Below are 22,052 nucleotides of genomic sequence, written 5' to 3' on the forward strand. Positions count from 1 at the left end.
CAAAACAATGTTTTTTGAATATATCTAGTTGGTTACAAGCTCAAGTAATCATTTATGAGTGAAAATTACACTAGATAATTGATTATCACTTAGAGATAATTGATTATATCTTTTGTAATGTCTCATAATCAATTATTAAGGTTTATAGTCGATTAGTAACTATGCAATTTGAAAACTTTCTATATTTACCATAAATAACTGATTATCACAATGGTGTAATCGATTATGGGCATAAAAATCCCATGGATCATTTTCCTTTTTGAGCTACATTTTTGCATATATAAGGAAGGCACCTCTTCACTATTTCACACACCAGAATTCGATTTTAAACCACTCCTCTCTCTCTCTCTCTCTCTCTCTCTCTCTCTCTCACACACACACACACACACACACATTTAATTTCGTTTATATTTCCATATTTCCATTTTTTGTTGCTTTTATCTCTGTCTTTTAAATACTAATATAACTTGTTGTTTTAAGTAATTAAACTTTAAATTAATCATAATTTTGTAATACCACAATTCACCCTTACCCCACTTTTCCTTGGAGTCACTTGTTCAACACACATATCTAGTCAAAATATCCCATAAAAAGATCAATAGACACAAAAATCAATTGCCACCTCCATTTTCCTAGTAGAGCAAGATTAACTAAGCAAAGGTCGCGGACTCCGAGCCCTTTGTTTTTCTTAGGTTTGCACACATATGCCCAACTAACCCCAAGGAATCTTATCGTTACCATTAACCTCTCGCCACAAGAACCTCCTATGAAACTTAACAATAGTCTACCAAACCTTAGCTGGCATCTTGAGAAAAGACATAAAGAAAATAGGAATATCATTCAGAACATGATTGAGAATGCCCACCTTACTTCCCAGACAAACAAATTTATACTTCCAAGACAACATGTGGCTAGACATGGTGGAGACTAGAGGTTTCCAAGTTTCCTCTAAATGGGGATTAGCCTTAACCATAAGAGCTAGAAACTTAAAAGGGAGGTTCTTGTGGTAGCAATTCAGGAAATCACTAGTTGAATCCAGAAGAGTAGAGAACACATTAATATTAATAAGGTAGTTTTTGGAGAAATTGACTTGAAGGCCAGAAGTTAGCTCAAAACCTCTAAAGATAGTTTTGGTGGTCCAAAGATTCTCTAATGATTAAGGTGTTATCAACATATTGAAGATGAGAGACAAATAGATCTGAGGAGGCAATCCTAAACCTAGACAGAAGATCAAGACCCACAGTTCGCCGAAGAAGACCATTAAACTCTTCCACAACCAAAAGAAAAAGAAAGGGTCAAATGAGTCTTCTTAATCTCCTCGGCTGGAGACCTATTGACCAAGATAGCCATATTTTCTAAGAAAACAGAAGCACGCATCCAAGCGCGCCATTTATTAGAGAAATCAAACCTAGAGAGTATATAGTAAAAAAACTCTAGCTGACAGAGTCATAGGATTTTTCAAAACTCATTCTACATATAAGACTTTCTTTTTTGGCCTTTTTTTCAAAGTCTTTCAACTCATTCAGAGCTACCACATCATAAACCAAAAGACTACCTTTCAGAAAAGTTGATTCATTCGGCGATGATACCAACTTATCCATGACTTTTGTTATTCTAAAAGCTAAAACTTTCAACAACAAAAAAAATAGACTCGAAGAAGAAAATAGGACAAAAATTCTCCATTCTGATTCTCTAAAAATAAAGTCAGACATTTTTTACTACATAAATTTTACACCATAAACATTATTTATCTACATCCTAAATTTGTTATGTGCCGGCACTAAATTCATGCAACCTAGGGCCAGTTTGTTTTAGTTTTAAAAAAATGGATTTTTTCTTTGTATTTTTTAAAATGGATCCTAAAAAAATGTTTTTCAAAATATTATAAGTTTTTCTAAATTTGTTTTTTATAAATTAAAAGATTGAATTGTTCATTCTATAACATAAATATACATTATTGAAGATCAAAACGTTGTCAAAATCATAATTTTTTCAAAAAGTTGTATCTTAAAAATGATTTTTATGAAAAGCTATTTGAAATAGCTTCAAAATTAAGTAATTTTTTGAAAATTTGATATCCAAAAAAAGTTTTGATAAAAAGATGAAATACCTAAAATAATATTTTAAGAATAACTATTCAAACCAAAATTTCATTTGAAGCTTTTATAAAAAGTTTCTTTGTAAATTTTTTTTACACTAAAATATGTAACACTATAAAAATCACTTTTAAAAAAAGCCAAAACAAACGGGCCCCTAATCTAACCCCTGTTTGTACCGTTTCCGTGGTGATATATTTTTAGAAAGTTGGATAAAGTTAATTTTTTAAAATGAAAATTAAGTGAATGAAAAATCAATATTAATTAAAATGTCATTGTTATTTTAAAGTTGGCATCAAGAAATTTCAACTTGATTTCTTAAAATTATAAAACAAAACTCTAACAGTTGAATAGACACTTAAGCACAACTAAGTAGTAATAGAGTGAATGTTATATATTCTTGAACCAACATAGCATACATCATAGAATATTTTTTCTGAACCATACATGATTATCTTATAAAAGTACTTAAGAGTTTACAAGTAAAACGATATACATAATTTATAACAAACAAACACTATTATTTGTCCTCAATTTATTCACTCCCAAACAGCATAGTCTTTACCAGAAGCAACAACATGGAAATTTGATGGAACAAGATTTCCAAGATCCATCTTTGGCCCTATCTTCACAATAACCTTGTTGTCTATCTTTGCTACATATAAGTCACCATCAGCAGCTAGAATGTTCACACTGCTTTTCATATTTATCCCATTCTTCTGTCTTATTGCAGCCAATTTTGTTATCTCATCCTTCAAACCCCAATCAATGAAATGATCATAGAATATTGATGGTGTTCCGGGATGTGTTAGAATATACGCATAACCCTGAATGACTTTATCAGAAGGAAATGGCCAAAGTCTCTGAGTTGAACCTGTATCATGGTTATCAATAAACGTTACACCATTTTCGGGTTTTATACCGATCAATCCAGGTGGTTTTCCGTTCGAATCTTTCAACCTCCATAGTTCACCTTGTACAGCAGCTTGAAGAATCCCTTTGGTGGTAAAATCAAATGCGTTAACAACTCCGCCACCAGCATCGTCAACCCAGTTAGCAAGTTCACCTCTAGCCGCATCTTGATTATAGTTAATCTTCCCGTCATTACCGTTAGAAAGTGAGTTCCAATACTCTCCAACTGCAAAATCTGGTTTAGTTTGTTCCACGTAAATTTTGGTTATACTAGGAGCATAACCTTTGACGAAATCGAACCTCCAACCGGAAAATCCAATTTCGGTTTTGAGCCAGTTCATCCATTCAGATAACTCTCTTTGTACTTGTGGATTGAGATGATCAATGTCAGGTGCAGCTTGATAATCCTCTCCTGTATCGTCGTTTCCTTTGCCATCGGAATAAGTGGTGTCACCTTTGCAAATGAAAGATGGACCCCAATCAAGCTTTGAATCTGGAGTTCCACCTTCGAAGATGCAATAAATTCCTCTATCATCTTTTCTCTCGGCTGTTCTATGGTTGATGACTATGTCAGCTACAGACTTGATTCCTTTATCGTTGAGAGCTGCAATTAGTGACTTCAGTTCATCTTTTGTTCCATATTTTGATGCATCAAGATCATATAGCCTTCCAGGAAGATACCCTACATTCAAACCGTTAACGATATTATATAGTAAATAAGGATAGTGATATGATATGTATTAATATTTGATTATGTTAATGAAGCATGTAGAAAGAAATTAAACCTTGAGGTCCAACACTTTGAGAAGGAGGAGGGAGCCAAACATGTGTGATTCCGGCGTTTGCTAAGTCAGGAATGGTGTTCTTCAAAGAGTTGTACCATCCTCCTTTGTTACTTGATTCCCAGTTGAATCCCTGTAAAAAAAAAAGATTCACTATATACATACATGCAATGCGATTGTTTGTTTATGAAATGTATATTTGTGTTGGAAAAATACCTGAAAGAGTAAAGTAGAAGAAGCTAAAAGTGGAAGAGATGAAAGGAAGAAGCAGAAAAGAGTGATGAAAGGATGAGAATCCATTGCTACAAATGTGTTGTGTTTGATCCAAGTGTGTTTGTGGATATGTAACTTATATAGAGAATCCATTGGTTCAAATGTGTTTGATCTATGTGTGTATGCGGTTTGGTAACTCAGAGAGAGAATCTGGTTATTGCGTGAAGTAAATAAATATCATAATAATAATTTGTACTATTCTCATAAAATCAAGAAACGGATAGGAGTTACTTCATCCGGCCAAATTATTATATAATTCAATTCAAATTAATACTCTTATTTCAAAAATATCATTTGAGCCAAATTCGATTAATACTCATTTGTCATTTCACAATTGGTGGAATATTCATGAGAACACATAAAATCATCCATAAGACCACTAGACCACTATTGATTCCTCAAGACTTCTTTAGTTGCCCGGATAAGACGTTGGAAAATTGGAAAATTGGAAAATCTTCATGGATATCCTAAGGATAGTTTAAGGTATGGGAGTAGTGGGAAACAAAGATAAAAGAGTCAATGTTTCACATTTTAGAGAGCTAAAAGTTTGTCAGATAGTCAAGAACTCTTTTTCACTTCAAATGTATCCAAAACTAAAAAAGGTATAGTATCAAGTAAAACATGGATGTTTTTTTTCGAAAGGTGTCGTGCTCCATAAGTTGCTTTGATTAGCGACTAATTGGAGTAAACTACTCGGTTTCATTCTTAAAACAGTAATATTGCATCAAACTATTCATTCATTTTATCAATATTTTAAGAGTAACATTTTATTTCTATTGTGGGAATTGTCATGTAGTATCATAGTAATATATAGAATCAATTAAAATATTTAAAACTTCCCAAATATAATTTTCTTTAGCTATTAGGCAAGGACCAAAATAGGAATAGGTTTAATGTTTCTTATTTGGACAATTTCAACTATGTGTCAAGGGAAGACATGACAAACTTTTTCAAATAATAGTCATTTTGACAGAAAGTAATTAGGGGCTATGGTGACACTGCATGACATTTTCAAGGATCAAATAATCAAAATAATGGTTTACTCATATTTTAATATTTCAAAGTGATCTTTAAAGTTATATAATGTGAATTAAATTGGTCTTTGTATTAGTATCTGCAAAGCAATAATAATGTTAAGTTGGTTATCTCTAATATGTATTTGAAACTAAAGTAAATAATGTGAAGTTGGTTATCTCTAATATGTATTTGATACTAAAGTCCATAATGTTGCGATGCATTTGATAACATGTCCAGACTCATGATTAACAGTTTATAGTTCTAGACATTGCTTATGTTAAACCAGAACAGAGGGTAATTTCAATTATCAGATTTTCTTAACCAAATTGCTAAGTTAGATTACCATGACAGATAGGTTTAGTTTTTATAATCCTCAACAATATGTTTCAGCTTTGAAACTGCATTATAGTTTGAAAAATGATCATTCAAATGCATTCAAAGAACCATAAGTATAAACTTTAATAATAGGCTCCATTTAATGGCAAACACAAAGGAAAAGACAGGTCAACATAATGCATGGTGAACTATTTTGAAACATGAAATATCCGATTACAGTATTATAAAAGTCATTTGGAAGATTTCCATAACACTATCTATATCCTTCATTATCCATGACTATTTTCTCTTGAACACCTTTAGGAATGATGATTGATGTACTAAACTATTGATATACTCCTCAGATTGGGGTTATACACTTTATTGATTGCTTTATTAGGCGGCATATCTGCTCAGTGCTCACAACTTGGAGGGCTTTGGGAAGATATCAGGAGTAAATTTCTGAGCGGCACTCAAACTTCCCTTAATCTTCATTGCACCTCTGTAAACATACACCGGCACAACAGATACAAGCAAGTGAATCGATAAACAAAGAAAAGATAATGCCAATAAAAAAGGGAAACAAAGATCTAGTTAAAATGTTGAACCTCATGAAAGCAATCTGCGGATTCAGCTTTCCTAATGCAAGCTTAACGAAATCTTCATCCTTAAAGGAAAAGGTTGCATCCGGCTTTCCACCTTCATATGGCCCTATATACAGACACAGACCCAAATAATCATACTTCATGGCTTTGTAGGAGAAACCCATAATTAAAATTAGTCAAGTTAAGTATATTCGTAGAAATCAATAATTCAAAGCAAAATTGTAACAGTTTCTGATTAGTCTGTAGCTACCTAGACAATGATCTACAATCTAAAAACAGATTGGAAGCATTTAATCATAAAAGATATAGCAGTGACCAGACAGCAGAAATTGAGATAATATAGGAGAAAACTTCAACTGACTGGTCTATCTTTCGGATCTGTGTTGAGTGCATCAAAACCCTATGATTACACACAGTTGGCCACTGCACGACGGTATAATCAAGATCGGAGGAGTCAACTGTGCTGATTGTCTGCAGGCTCAAATATTTATCTATAACAACCTATTCAAACCTGTCTGTTCTATCTTTCTAAATTGCAGTTGAGATTGTGATTGTGGTTAACTCATATCCTTCGTATCATGAGCAACCAATGCTGCTATAAATATAATGACAATACAGTTGCAGATACCCTAAAATTTTGACATTATGTTTCAATTATCCATAATAGAAATCAAAATTGAAAATTATGGTTACAGTTATCGATAATTGCAATAAAAAATGCAATTGCAAAAACTCTAAAATCTTGATATTATGGTTGCAATTATCCACAATTGCAGAAAAACCCTAAAATCATGACATTATTGTTGAAATTATCCACAATTGCAACTGCATATACTCTAAAACCTTGACATTATGGTTGCAATTATCAATAACTTCAATCAAAATTGCAATTGCAGAAAACCTAAAATCTTGACATTATAAGATATATGATTGTGAATACATAAAAAATCCTCTTCAGAAAGTTTATCATAAAATTGGATTGAATGAGTAAAATTGAAAGCAAACATAAACATAAAATCCACAATTTCAAACAAATGAATTGAAAATGAAAAATGAAACTAACCTTTGGTAACCTCTCCTTTCTTGAGATCAACAGTATACACAACTTCATCAATTCCAATTTTCTACAAATTCACAACAACAAAAAAACAGAACACAATTTAGGAATTAGGTTAAAACGAAAATAAAATAAGAATCTCAAAAAAAAAAGTACCTTAGGAGCAATTTGAAACTGATAAACAAGTCCAATTTTTTTGACGAGTTCTTTGCCAGCATCGGTGGCGAAATGTTGCTTCATCAAGTCGATAATAGCTTCAGATTTGAGGTTCGATGATTCAGCCATGGCTTCCGAATAAAACAAAATCTACCGAATTGGTTTTCGGTGATAGTTAGTTGAGAGAATGAAATGAGATAATAACTATGGCTTCTTTTTTCAGTAACTTGTGTTTTTATAATCGTGTCATTTTTCTGTTACGGTATGTGTTATAGAAATGGAAATAATTAATTCTTAAATGATTAAATGTTTAATATTTTTAGAAACGGTTTAAATGAGATTTAGGATGATTTTAAAGTAATTAATATTATTTGGAAAATTTAATGACATTACTTTCACGATACGGATATGAATGGAGTAAGCGTTGAGCGTTGAACGATAACAATAATAATGAATTCAACAACCATCTCTTACACGCATTTATATCTCCTTACATATTATTAAGATTCTGTTACAAAATAAAAATTTAATTTTAAAAAGTTATTAAATAATTCTATAAATAAGTTAATCTATAACAGGGAGAAATACACAACTTTACTCTCGCCTAGTTTATATTCCTTTCACTTATATTTGTCATCAATAAAAAAACCCAAAGAGAAAGGGAATTTTTTACCCAAATAATTCAGTTTTTAAAAAAAAATCTTAAAATAATTTAATTTTTAAATTATTTTCTAAATTACTTCACTTTAAAGAGGTGACATCAGATGAATTACGTCTTCTCTCTAAGTTAAAGAGGTGACGTCAATTGGATTGACATGTGCATCTAATGTTGTCAATCCAATTGATGTTTATGTGTTAAGTTATAAAGGAGACGCCAATTTGTTTGACACATATGTGTGTTTCGTAATTTTTTTGGAAAAACAATGTACATTTTAGATAAAAGTCAAAATCGGACCAATTGATATTAATATTATTATGCGTTTACATATGTTAACAAAAAAGACTAATGTCGTTGACCGGAATGACCTAACCGACCTCCGGTCCCACATTCCCTAGCTACCCGAATGCGTGATCCTAACCCACGTTGATGATTCATCTCAGGTGTTTGAGTATTTGAGGGGGCAGGAACATCACCACCACCTGCAGGAGATTGCCTAAGATATTCAGACAAATCAGTATAGTCATGTGTATGCAATGAAGCGCTACCGCCATAGCTGAGTTCGTAACCCATGCCAGAGTAATGTTTGAGTTATTGGAGGGCGACCAGGACGATTGAAGGGCGACATTAGTGTGAATGATGCGGCGAGTAAATGTTGAAATGATTGTTGTGGTGTTTATTAGCCACATGGTTGTTGCATGTTTTGGTTTTATGATGTTTGGGCTTCTTGGCTATAGTAAGAGGAAGGACGGTTAGTGGTAAATGATCGCTAAGTGGTTTGACTAAGGCAGCTATGGTATGGTGATGTGTTGGGTGCATAGCCATGTTGGGTGTCTTGATGATGATCTACTTGTTGGTGGTGGTACAGGGTATGCTCTTGGTATTGTGGTTGGTTGTTTGGCATGTTAGGATCGTAGGTTTGTGTGTTTGTGGACCGGAAATTTTGATGGATAGGGGGTTGTGAGTAACTGGTCTAACAATGTCGTTGGGGGTTAGATGTTGAACCTTCTTGTGTGTAAGTTACCTGGTGTGGATCGTATAGGTATATATCCTCAGTGAGGAACTCAAATCCAACCGATATGTACCAAGCCATATAATTACAAGTTGGATTTTCTTCTGTTGGTATCACAACGTCAATTAAGACATGGTCTTGTCGGTGCTTCCATTTTCGACACTCAGATATAGCGAAGTTTTGCCAAGGGGTCAAGTTCCATTGGTTGTTAACTTTCGTCGATGCCATTCTCCGAGGTTTTTCGAGGGATCTGGGATGTGTTGAAGCATACCGAACTGCAATTTAACACGATCATTATGGTGCATCTCCACAGTGGTGAATCTTATGATCGGTGTGCATGCAATCCAAACGTTTGCGTCTTATTCGTTGATTTCATGATCATGATCCAAGTTTAGATATGGACGTCAAATGAACTGAAATGTGAACATATATTAAATTATAAATTTGTTAGAAGAAATTAACAAATTATTACAAATATACTAGGTTAATGGTAATACATCTGTTGGTCAAAGGTGATCCAAGAAATTGTGACACTGGGTAATACAGTGTCTAGGACATCTGTTGTAACTCATACCACGTGTCGACTATCCGCATCATAAAAGTAAATATATTATTTAGAGATAATAATCGGTAAAGTAAGTAAATATAATCCATTGTTTAGAACTTACTTTTGTGCATACGGGAATATGAATGGGTTGTGGTTGACGGGCGCTAGGGATGGTAGTCTGGACCAACCCCATGCTTGGAGCAAAACAGCACATCCAAGAAACATAGATGTGTCTTTGTGTGCATTTTTACACAAAGAACTATAAAGGTAAGCCAAAGAAGCGGACCCCCAACTGTAACTTCTTATTCTATCTACATGTCTTAGTAAAGGTAAATACATAACATGCATACTATAACCACTACTTTCAGGAAATAAAAATAAATCAATTAAAAGCATAATATAACACCTAGTTTTTATTATTCGAGCGTCTTCGGTAGAATTTTCATCTAATTGTAAGCTGTTGTAGTATGCCTTAAGGCGTGAAAGGAGTATACCTTGACCTCTCGAGTTATCATCTAATAAGTCAGCATCCAAGAGGTCCACGCAAATTGAGTTCGCATAGTTGGTTTTACCATTTACTGTCTTAACCTCGCTAGGCAGTCCCAATAACATGTAGACATCTTCTAACGTCACGGTACATTCACCGGTTGGAAACCAGAATGTGTGTGTCTCGGGACGTCATCTTTCACATAATGCAAGAATAAATTTAGTATCAACCGACCAAGACATGATTTTGCTTACATGCCCAAAACTGACGAGTTTGACATAAAGTTGAATCAACGCGTCCATGGACACAAATTCGTGGACACGACTTCGAAACCTAGAAACATCCTAAAAAATAAACAACAAAATAAGTTACATTATAAAAAAATGTGTTAGAAAAATAATACAATAAGTAAATGCTTACATAAGTTGCTATGTTTGCAACTGTGCCTCTATGTGATTCACTCATAGTGAGCAGAGACATCTTGTCGTAGTGTTGCAGATGAAATAGTGGTTGTTGCAAATGAGAGAGTGGTTGTTGCATGTGTAGAAGTGATTGTTGCTGATGAAGAAGTGGTGAGTTGCATGGCTATTTATAATGAGAGACATGCATAAGTTTGCATGCATGGAAAATTGAGCATGCAAGCTAGTGCCAATTGGTTTGGCGTGCACATGTATTTGTTACATGCTAGCGTCACATGGACTAGCGCTTCCTAGGTCGTGGCAGGTTGCATGCATGCTCTTTTCATTAGGCTTCATGGCTATTTGCATGCAACGTAAAATCTCGAGGCCTGCACACACAAGGCGCCATATGGACTGGCGCCCATGATCAAAAAATGCAAGCAGACGCCAAATGGAATGGCGCTAGCTCTTGCATGCATGCCATGTCACATTCTATTTATAGTCTTCCTCATACCAACACAAATTCAAATTCATCCTCAAACTAACACAAATTTATTGTCAAACCTACACAACTTCATTATATTACTATGTCATACGCATCCAAATATATTATCAATGCTCACTGCAATGGTGAGACATATGAGTGTGATGTATACGGGTTTAGTTTTCGAAACACCGATACTATCCGATTTACAATCAAGAGAAATTTAAATTTCTTGCATTTGAAAAAACAAATAGAATCCTGCCTAGGATATGGTCTTATGTAACAAATCACGTACCATAATCCAATTTATTTCGAAAACAATCAATGTAAATTTTACCCGCTAAAGGTGCGAGACGATGAAGATGTTGAATATATGTTTGTTAGTCACGAACATTCTAGTTGCAAGTTATATATTAATCTTCAACAAAGCATACCATCTTAACAATCTCAGATAACTAATCAAGCTGAATCTGATGAATTTGATTCAGAAGACTCAGATGAATATGACCTAGAAACAAAAGCAGAAGTCAACATCGTTGATGAAGAAGAAGAAGAAACTGAGACACATGTCGATCATATGTTGAACAACAACATTGAAGATGACAATCATCCAACGCCATTACCTTCAAGTCATGTATATAATCTGCCCCAACATATGACAAACATGGACTTGTATGACGATGAAACATCCGACAATGTCTTTTATAACCTGTATCCATGATCAAAGGGTGAGTTAAAAGTGGGAGACACGTTCCTCACTAAAGAAGAATGTGTGCGAGCTATCAAAAAATTTCACATGGATAACTCTGTTGATTTCACTGTGAAACGCACTGATTCGAGAAGGTATGTCATTGAATGTTGTAACATCCTTTGTAAGTTTCAGTTGGCTGCGTCTCACAAGAAGAGAAGAGATTCTTAGGAGATAGCTTCTATAGTCCCACCTCACAGTTTCATTGCCACTAATTTTGTACAAAATCATCAAAAATTAAGCGTTGAACTAATATGTCAAGACATTTTGCCGCTTGTTAACAAAGATCCATCAGTGAAGGTGAGTATAAGAATATCTCATATCGTCACAAGATGTAATTATACTCCCTCTTACAAGAAAGCATGGATTGCAAGGACAAAGGTTGTTGAACAGGTATTCGGAAACTAGGAGGATTCATACAAAGAATTATCATAGTTTTATGGGAACTTAAAACATACGCACCGGGAACTATTGCAATTATGGAGACATTGACAACATTTACGCCAGACGGAACTTGTGTTGTTGGAAATAGAATTTGTCACCGCCTCTTTTGGGCGTTTCAACCATGCATCAAAGGTTTTGCATTCTGCAAACCTATTATTCATATTGATGGAACATGGTTGTACAGAAAATACAAGGGCATTTTGCTTATGGTTGTTGCACAAGACTACAACAATAATGTCTTTCCCATTTTTCTTTGCTCTGGTTGAAGGTGAAACCGCTGGTGGTTGAGGTTTCTTCCTTAGTCATCTCAGAACACATGTCGCTCCACAAGCCAATCTCTGTTTGATTTCTTATAGACATGCTGTCATTGAGAGTGCCTATAATAACCATGATAATGGATGGCAAAATCCTCCTTCTACTCATGTCTATTGCATTAGACATATCGCACAAAACTTCATGCATGCAATCAAAGACAAGAACCTTCGTAAAAAAGTGGTGAATGCAGGATATACTCTAACTCAATCATCATTTCAACATTGTTGCGGGGTATTCGTTACCATTAGAGATATTGACTAAATCCAAGGTAAACCATACAAGTCGAGTCTCCACCGCACTTCTATTTATCCAAAGGAATGGTTAGAAAGCGAACAAAAACCTAAAAGTTTTATCGAATCAAAAACTAGTAAAAATGTCAGAGATCTGGGTAAGGGGGTTGGTTATGCAATGGGAAGGTTTTAAGCACCCAAAACATCCTAGGTACTCCTAGGGAGCCCTTTTCATAAGTGTTGTTCTAGTCTAAAGGGTGTAGGTATATCTAAAGTATTATTTACTAAAAGGAAGGTTAAAAGAAAATGACTCGCAAGGATGTCGCATCCACTGCCTACGTATCTCATCTGAGTATGAGAATCAGAGTCTTCGTAGCTCGGCTACCAATGGGTTAAAGAGAAGTGTGCTCGGTAAGACGTCGCGTCTTATGCCTACGTATCTCATTTGGAATGAAAATCAGAGCAAAACGTAGTTCGGCTAACTAGGGGTTAAGGATTGCCATCTGAACATGGAATTACAAAAAAGGACACCAACTGTGTCAAAGGAGGGTTGACAGTGTGTTCAACGTCCTAACAGTAGGTGTCGCAGCTCGCTGAATCGAGTCTTAGGCAGTTACCTCTTTGCAATAGAACGAACTGACATGCCACAAGATCGGAGACGCACGGAAGGTCTAAAAGTGGGGAAGCTCTGCTCTAGAGTTGTCATGCAATATGGACCTATGTGTTAGGATTTACAAAGGGGAACATTTACCTAATGTTAGCATGCAAAGAATAAGGGAATTCTACCTATGTTATCATACAAAGGGTTCTACCTAAACGGAACAAGAGTCGACGGATGGAGCGCGGAGAGGAGTTACGGATAAGGGTAGATGGCGATGCCGGAGGCAATCGACTTACAGGTAGATGGCGATACCTGAGGCAATCGACTTACAAGAGGATGGATGAATGTGTGCTGGTTCTGTTAAGTTTTGAAAATGATTACTCGACGTTGGATCGAGCTTTTGATCTTATTTTGAAATGGTTATCGGATGTTCATTTTAATTCTTGTATTAACAGGTGACTAAAGAAATAAAGAAATAAATATTATACACTTTATGGGAGAGGGGTACATTTGTTATGAATGGGGATTGTTCATGGCAAACAAACAATAAGAATATATGCCTCATACATCATACAAGTAGGCAACAATTATCAATCAGATCGGATAAATAAACAATATATAATCAAACCAAAGAATCAAATAATGGAGCATTTAAACAATGCATGGGAGTATGAACATGTTAAATAATCAAGCAATAGAAAGCATGAATGAGAGAAACAAGCATAAAAGATAACAGATGAATCAAACAGATGAAAATATGCACACGAAGGGTCCACTGAATAATTTAATCAGGAAATGAGGTAAGGACCAAATAAAATCAAGGTAAAAGGCCTCTAATACATGGCCTCTAATCCAAAGATCTCTTCAATTTCCATAAGCAATCCCTAAGTCAAACATCGATCATAAAGAAGTCAACTGAAAATTCAAGTCAACTTAAAAAATAACAAATAAATAGCAAATTAATCAAGAAAATTATGAAAAATTAAATTAAATAAGGTGGAGTCAAAACATCATCATCCCCCAAAAAGATTTTAAAAATAATGAAAATTGGCATGTGAATTAATTAAAACAAAAACATAGGTCAAACCAAAAGTCAATTAATAAGACTAGGTTAGAAATAAATCAAGAATAAATAGTAAATTAATCAAGAAAATTATGAAACATTAAACTAAATAAGGTAGGGTCAGGATATCATCATCCCCCAAAAATATTTCAAAAATAATGAAAATTGGTACATGAATTAATTAAAATAAAACTGAAGTCAAATTAAAAGTCAACCAACCAAACTAGGTCAAAATAAATCCAAAATAAATTTAAAATGTGAAATAAAATTCCAAGAAAAGGTCAGGTTGACCATGAGACAGTGGTCAATCTTCATCCCAAAAATCAAATGCTAAAAAAAATTTTAAGTCATAAAAATAAAATCAATAAAAAAAAGTGTGTTAAAATGGACCATTTAGAATAAATAATTAAAATAAAATATTAATATTAAAACAATAGGAAAATAAAAATTATATAAAATTAAATAAAACGTTAAGAAAAATGAAAAATATTTTTGGGTAATTTTATGGACGAAGAAAATATTTTAAATAAGAAAAAGAAATATGAAAATGGAAGGATTAATGGTGATGAACATGGTAAGCAAACGTAGATATATCAAAACATGGCCATGGAAGAGATGATTACCTAATGGAAAATAGAAGTGGAATGGAATCTGATATGTGATGAAGCTTTGCCTCCTTGCCACGAAATTCCAATGCTCCTTTAGGGCTAGGGTTTCAGCTTCTTAAATAGGGTGGATTAGGTGTTCTCATGGGCTTTTTAATAAGTGATTTATCCATAAGAATAAAAGTGTGAAGTGAGGTGTAAAATGTTGTTATTTTGGGCCAAACTTAAGTGAATAGATGTCTAATTCATGGCCAAAAGAGGTAAAAAATGTGACTGGTTTGTGCATCATGCTTAGAAAATCTGATTGGGCCAGGTAGGCCCAAAATCTGCCTAGAAAATCAAGTCATGGTGCCCACTTTAAATGAATGTATCTCTCAAACCATGGATCCAAATGAGATGATTCCAAAAGGATGTGAAATAGGACATGGCAAGGTACAATTGTTGTGAAGAAAGTATTTTCAAATAATGCCTTGAAGTGCAAGAAAACTGGCCAAGAAGTCTTGACAAATTTTGAAGATTTTGGACTTAGAAATTTTTCTAAGTGTCCTAAAAAATGTCTCACTTTGACTAAGCATAACTTTCTCGATTCTAATCCAAATGGAGCAAACTTTATATCTATAGAAATCTTGGAACAAGACGAACAAATTTTGTGTTGGGGAAATTTTCAAATGGAGCTTTTATCTTGATGAAAAATGGGCTTAAAGTGAGTGCAACGATCATGAAAACTTGCCCTAAATGGAAAGTCAACCATTTCCAATTTAAGTAACTTTTCCAATTCCTGATTAAATGATGAATCCATGATCCAACCTTGATCAAATTTCACATGTAGGATCCCCTAGGCGTGGATTTTGAGATTCCACTCTCAAAATGTCAGGAGTTGACTTTTCTGGCCCCACAGTTGACTTTTCCCAAACTGTGTTATTCCCGATTCCATTGATCAATTGAAGCACTTCTAGCTCAAATAAAGAGCTGATTTTTTGTATGTAGACCCTTGTGGACATATGGAGGGCCATGGAAAAGAGTTTCACCCAAAGAATCAGAAATAAACTGATTTTATACCAAACCCTAGTTTTAGGACAAAATGATCAGGAACTGATTGCACTGTTTGCCAATGGATCTTTCTGAGACAATTGTGAATCTTCCTAGGCCAAGATGCCTCTCTAATCATGACATGGATGAGATCCTCTACTTCCAACCAAACATTTCCTGTTGCAGGTAGCCATGAAACCCTAATTTTTGATTAAATCTAGATGAACACTCTGATAGCTTTGAATCCTTCACTGATGAACTGAGGACCATAATAAGATACTTGGACCCCCCTGAGACCCTTGAGACTTGTATACTTAGAAAATGAAGTCCAATTCTCAATCTTGCTTTGTGTGGGCTCCTTCTGTTAAGGAGTGATCGATCAAAACCTGATCTCCATGTCACTAATGCAGTATGCAATGAGTATGACCTAATATGATGCTAATAAAGTGTAAAACATAATCCCATGCTTCCAGGAAAAATGAAGGATAAATTTTGGGGTATTACAGCTGCTCTTATTCAATCAACTGGAAACCCGAAAGGAAGATAGCAACGACTCTCGCACTTTCGAGGTATCAAGTGATTGAATACGATAAAAGCCCGAAAATTTACACTGAAGTGAAAAAATGAAGTAACAATGCCTGTCAGAATTGGCCAAGAGGTGGTCTTGAAAAAGAATCCGTCTGGTACGGTGAAAGTCGGTCTGAACACCGAAACAAGGAATGTTAGCCTGAATACCAAAATAAATGGTAACACAGAAATAACCATGGCCTGAATGTCGCTCATCAATCTGAATATTGGAAATGACTTCGATCTGAGCATCGGACGATACTTGATCATCAAACATCGGTCTGAACACCGCGAAACTGGCCTGAATGCCACTTCGGTCTGAATACCGGAAAACTGGCCTAAATGCAACAAGTTGCATCGACCTGAATGTCGGAAACTTTTTCGATCTGAACATCAGAAAACTGGCCTGAATGCCACTTCGGTCTGAATACCGGAAACTTTCATGCCTGTCAGCGTCGGCAGAAATATGGAAAATGATAATTGAGGCGGCGCGTGGGCCAACGACCCCTGCTGGGAATAATAAAGATAAGTCATGAACAATCTTCAATCTGAGTACTGGAAACAACTTCTGGCTTATCACTTGGGATACCGAGAATGTCTTATGCTTTACATGCGTATGATTGAATTTTTCAATGTCGTAATTCTCCATGAAAATGGAAATGCTATGCAATTTGGGAGGATGCAATGCAATATGATTCTACATGCAGGGATGCAAAATGCTAGGTTAGAGAGAACGCCAAGCCGAGGCAAGGAATTCTGCTGGGGAAGTGATCACCATCTTCGGGACCCTGGCAAGGTTGTTGGAGATACAAAGCACAATGAACTCTGTGGGGAAATGACCAACCACGCTGTGTTCTGACAATAACAAAATACTGAGACTCTGACTGGGGAGAGAATGACACTGAAAACTTGTTGTTGAGGAAAGCGTCAGTGGTTCTGGCAACCATAATCAGCGAGAGAGACGACTCAGCAGGGGAAGCAAACACTGATACGGTACCGAGATTCTGCTTCAAGGAAAGAGACCATGCGTCTAGCGTCGAGATCATCAATCTGGCATCGAACTCTGAGGAGCAGCCGTTTCTGCTGGGAAGATACAGTCTGGCACTGTCAACTCCGTTGGGGATATACAGTCAGACACTGTCAACTCCGCTGGGGATATACAGTCAGACACTATCGACTCTACTGGTGAATGTATAATCTGAAACAAATGCTTAGGGAAGTACAGTAGTGAGAACCTGCTGGGGATTGAAGAATCCAATGCTCGGATCAGCTCTGCAGGGATAAGATACCAACTACCAATTGTTGAGGCAAAACATTCGCGATCATCTGCTGGGAACCTTAAGGAAATGCCCCGAGTGTACCTATTCTGAATAGACGATCCAAAGCACTTAAAATTTACAGCAATTTTCAATGTTTATTAAGCACGCACCTGTAAAGCTCTTATGTTTCATGATGCAATGTTTATCAAAAATTCGGACGTCATTTTTGCAAACAAAATAGTAAAATGAAAATGAACACATAGATGTACTTAATACCATGATTTTATTGATTGAGTGGCCTCTGAATAGGTATTTACATCAGGAAGCAATCCCTGGAAAGAGGTAATTGCACAACAGATGAAAATAGAAATTAGTCTAATGGCAATGTGAAATGGATTTCTATCGGGTTCCAATTCTGCTATGATTCGCTCGTCTTCAAGATCCTCCAGATGATCAGCTTTCCGAAAAAGGTGATTGGACTGTTTCCTATCCTTCGGAAGTTTCCGGTTATCGACACGAGATGATATTCAGAACTACTCAGAACGCAGTCATTCGCTTAATCCCTAACGTTTGCCTGGATCGCCCTTTCGGGTTTTCAATCCACCGGGATACCCATTTTTGCCTAAGTTGCCCTTTCAGGTTTTCAATTTACCGGGTGTACAATCTTTTCATTTTTAATCCCTAACTTTTTCCCGAACCTTTTTCATTTTCTTGGTTCGCCGGGATGCCCATTTTTTTGCCTGGACCATTCTTTTTATCGTCCAGCGGGTCTATTTTATGCGAAGTATTTTTTAACTACGTCTGAGTTCACAGGGGAAGTGAAGTTTTCACCATCCATAGTTGCAAGCATTAAGGCTCCACCATCAAAAACCTTGGTGACAATATACGGTCCATCATAGTTAGGAGTCCACTTGCCCCTGTGATCTGTCTGAGGAGGAAGGATCCTTTTCAACACCAAATCTCCGACTTGGAAGCATCGAGGATGCACTTTCTGATTAAAGGCTCTCTTCATCCGACTCTGATACAATTGCCCATGACAAATGGCTGCCATTCGCTTCTCTTCGATAAGACTCAACTCATTGAACCTTGTCTGAATCCATTCAGCTTTGTCTAACTTGACATCCAACACGACTCTTAGAGAAGGAACCTCCACTTCAACGGGTAGGACTGCTTCCATACCATAGACAAGGGAGTAAGGGGTTGCCCCGGTCGATGTACGTACTGAAGTACAGTACCCATGCAAGGCGAAGGGTAGCATCTCATGCCAACCTCTGTATGTAACGACCATCTTCTGCACAATCTTCTTTATGTTCTTATTTGCTGCCTCAACAACACCGTTCATCTTAGGACGATAAGGGGAAGAGTTGTGATGTTGAATGTTGAAGTTCTTGCACAACTCTTTCATCATTTTATTATTGAGATTAGAACCATTATCAGTAATGATTCTTTCGAGAATCCCATAACGACAAATGATTTCTTTCTTGATGAATCGGGCAACCACATGTCTGGTGACCTTCGCAAATGACGCTGCTTCGATCCACTTGGTGAAATAGTAGATGGCAACAAGGATGAAGCGATGCCCATTGGAAGCAGTCAGCTCAATCTTTCCAATCATATCAATGCCCCACATAGCAAACGGCCACGACGAAGACATCACATTCAGAGGATTTGGCGGCACATGCACCTTATCAGTATAAATCTGGCATTTATGACACTTCCGAGCATATTTGAAACAATCAGATTCCATGGTCATCCAGTAATAACCCACTCTCAACAATTTCTTAGCCATTGCATGTCCGCTGGCATGAGTACCGAAGGAGCCTTCATGAACTTCATGCATTAACATGTCCGCTTCGTGTCTATCCACGCATCTGAGCAAAACCATGTTGAAGTTCCTCTTATACAGCACATCGTCTTTGTTCAAGAAGAAACTTCCTGCCAATCTTCTCAAAGTCTTTCTATCATTGTTCGATGCCCCTGCAGGGTACTCTTGATTCTTCAGAAAGCACTTGATGTTGTGATACAAGGGCTTGTCATCAACTACCACTTCAACAGCAAACACATACGCGGCCCTATCAAGGCGCATAACATCAATCCTGGGAACATGGTTCCACCGAATCACCTTGATCATGGAGGATAGAGTAGCAAGAGCATCTTCCATCTGGTTCTCGTCACGAGGTATATGATATAGCTTTACTGTTGTGAAGAAAGTCAACAGTCTTCTCGTGTAATCTCTGTAGGGGACCAGATTAGGCTGGAGAGTATTCCAAACACCATTCACTTGATTGATCACTAGAGCTAAATCTCCGAAGATGTTCAGAGTCTTGATTCTCAAATCAATGGCTTGCTCGACACCCAAGATACAGGCTTCATACTCAGCTTCATTATTGGTGCACTCAAAAGTCAGGCGAGCGGCGAAAGGCGTGTGGGCACTTTTCGGAGTGGTAATGACAACATCAATTCCACTTCCTTTGGCATTGACGGCCCCATCAAACATTAAAGTCCACTTTTCATCTGGATCAGGTCCCTCCTCAACAACTGGCTCTTCACAGTCTTTCATCTTGAGGAACATGATGTCTTCATCCGGAAAGTCAAACTTCATCGGCTCATAATCATCAATCGGCTACTGAGCAAGATAGTCTGACAGAATACTCCCTTTGATGGCTTTCTGGGATGTATACTGGATGTCGTACTCTGTCAGTACCATTTACCAACGAGCAACCCTTCCGGTGAGAGCTGGCTTCTCAAATATATACTTGACTGGATCCATTTTGGAGATCAGTAAGGTTGTGTGAGTCAGCATGTATTGTCTCAATCGCTTAGCAGCCCATGCAAGTGCACAACATGTCTTTTCAAGCATTGAGTATCTCGACTCGCAATCTGTGAATTTTTTACTCAGGTAGTAGATGGCATGCTCTTTCCTACCTGTCTCGTCGTGTTGACCGAGCACACAACCCATAGAATTATCAAGTACTGTCAAATACATAATCAGCGGTCTCCCTGGGACTGGAGGCATAAGGATAGGAGGATTCTGCAAATACTCTTTTATTTTCTCGAAAGCCCTTTGGCAGTCATCATTCCACCTGATATCCTGATATTTTCTTAGTAATTTGAATATTGGCTCACACGTGGCGGTTAGGTGAGAGATGAACCTTGCAATGTAGTTCAACCTCCCTAAGAAACCACAAACTTGTTTTTCTGTTCTTGGCTCAAACATTTCTTGTATCGCTTTCACTTTGGCCGGATCCACCTCAATCCCTTTTTCACTAACACTAAAACCCAGCAATTTTCCAGATCTCACCCCGAAAGTACACTTGTTCGAATTAAGCCTCAACTTGAATTTCCTCAAATGCTCAAACAGTTTCTGCAAATTCACCAGGTGTTCTTCTTCTGTCTGAGATTTGGAAATCATATCATCAACATAAACCTCGATTTCATGATGAATCATATCATGGAAAAGAAATACCATAGCTCGTTGATATGTTGCCCCAGCATTTTTCAGACCAAACGGCATCACCTTGTAGCAGAAGGTGCCCCATGGGGTTATGAAAGTTGTCTTCTCTATGTCTTCTGGTGCCATCTTAATTTGATTATAGCCAGAAAAGCCATCCATGAAGGAGAATACCGAGAACTGAGCCGTGTTATCCACCAAAACGTCGATGTGAGGTAATGGGAAATCATCTTTAGGACTAGCTCTGTTCAGATCCCGGTAGTCAACACATATCGCTCCAACTAAATAAACAACACAAACAACAAATATCAGGTTCATTGTTTGATCTGGAAAATTTTGGACATGTTTAGAATTAGTTTTCTATTAGAGTGATGAATTATTGAACATGGTTTGAAATTTATGAATTGGATTTAAGAAAAATGATCCAAACAAGTCTACTATACTAATCAAGGATTATAAGAAAATATATACGGTCATGTAAGGAATTGGTGGAAATAGGGGCACATATATCAAAGTGTAACAATTCAAATTTATGAATGGCTTTAGAATAACTAGAATTATAAGGAAAATTCTTTTGCCTAGGAAAGTGACAAATGTCACATATAGATTTATTATTATTCACAATTTAAGGGTATAAGTGATATATTTTGGAAAGTCTCTCATGAGACAAGTGACCCTATCTAAAATGCCATATAGCTTGGTTGAGAATCACTTTAGAATTATTAATAGAAGTAGAAGAAAAACAATGTTTAGAAAGGGAAAAGTAGAAGAAAAATAATGTTTAGAAAGGGAAATGTTATCTGTGCTAGGATGAGAATTGGATGTATCATAAACTTGGGAATCACCATCAATCTAGGATGAGAATTGGATGTATCATAAACTTGGGAATCACCATCAATCGCAAGCATATACAAGCCTTAAATTTTACTAGCCAAATCAAT

General features: G+C 36.2%; 2 protein-coding genes across 2 annotated transcripts; both read right to left on the bottom strand.

Annotated features, from left to right (window-relative positions):
- Positions 1-2,465: 2,465 nt before the first annotated feature.
- On the bottom strand, positions 2,466-4,435 carry LOC127092862 (alpha-amylase). The gene is made up of 3 exons (XM_051031752.1): positions 4,007-4,435; positions 3,794-3,923; positions 2,466-3,690 (listed from the first exon to the last, which is right to left on the bottom strand). Exons 1-3 carry the CDS (start codon positions 4,154-4,156, stop codon positions 2,636-2,638), a joined length of 1,335 nt encoding a protein of 444 aa, XP_050887709.1. The 5' UTR covers positions 4,157-4,435; the 3' UTR covers positions 2,466-2,635.
- Positions 4,436-5,532: 1,097 nt separating this feature from the next.
- On the bottom strand, positions 5,533-7,544 carry LOC127092420 (sterol carrier protein 2). Its single transcript, XM_051031285.1, has 4 exons — positions 7,214-7,544; positions 7,064-7,124; positions 6,004-6,106; positions 5,533-5,897 (listed from the first exon to the last, which is right to left on the bottom strand). The coding sequence occupies exons 1-4, from the start codon at positions 7,340-7,342 to the stop codon at positions 5,816-5,818; spliced, it is 375 nt and encodes a 124-aa protein (XP_050887242.1). The 5' UTR covers positions 7,343-7,544; the 3' UTR covers positions 5,533-5,815.
- Positions 7,545-22,052: the final 14,508 nt, after the last annotated feature.

This window comes from Lathyrus oleraceus, chromosome 6 (genome assembly GCF_024323335.1).
Source record: "Lathyrus oleraceus cultivar Zhongwan6 chromosome 6, CAAS_Psat_ZW6_1.0, whole genome shotgun sequence".
NCBI classification, from domain to species: Eukaryota; Viridiplantae; Streptophyta; class Magnoliopsida; order Fabales; family Fabaceae; genus Lathyrus; species Lathyrus oleraceus.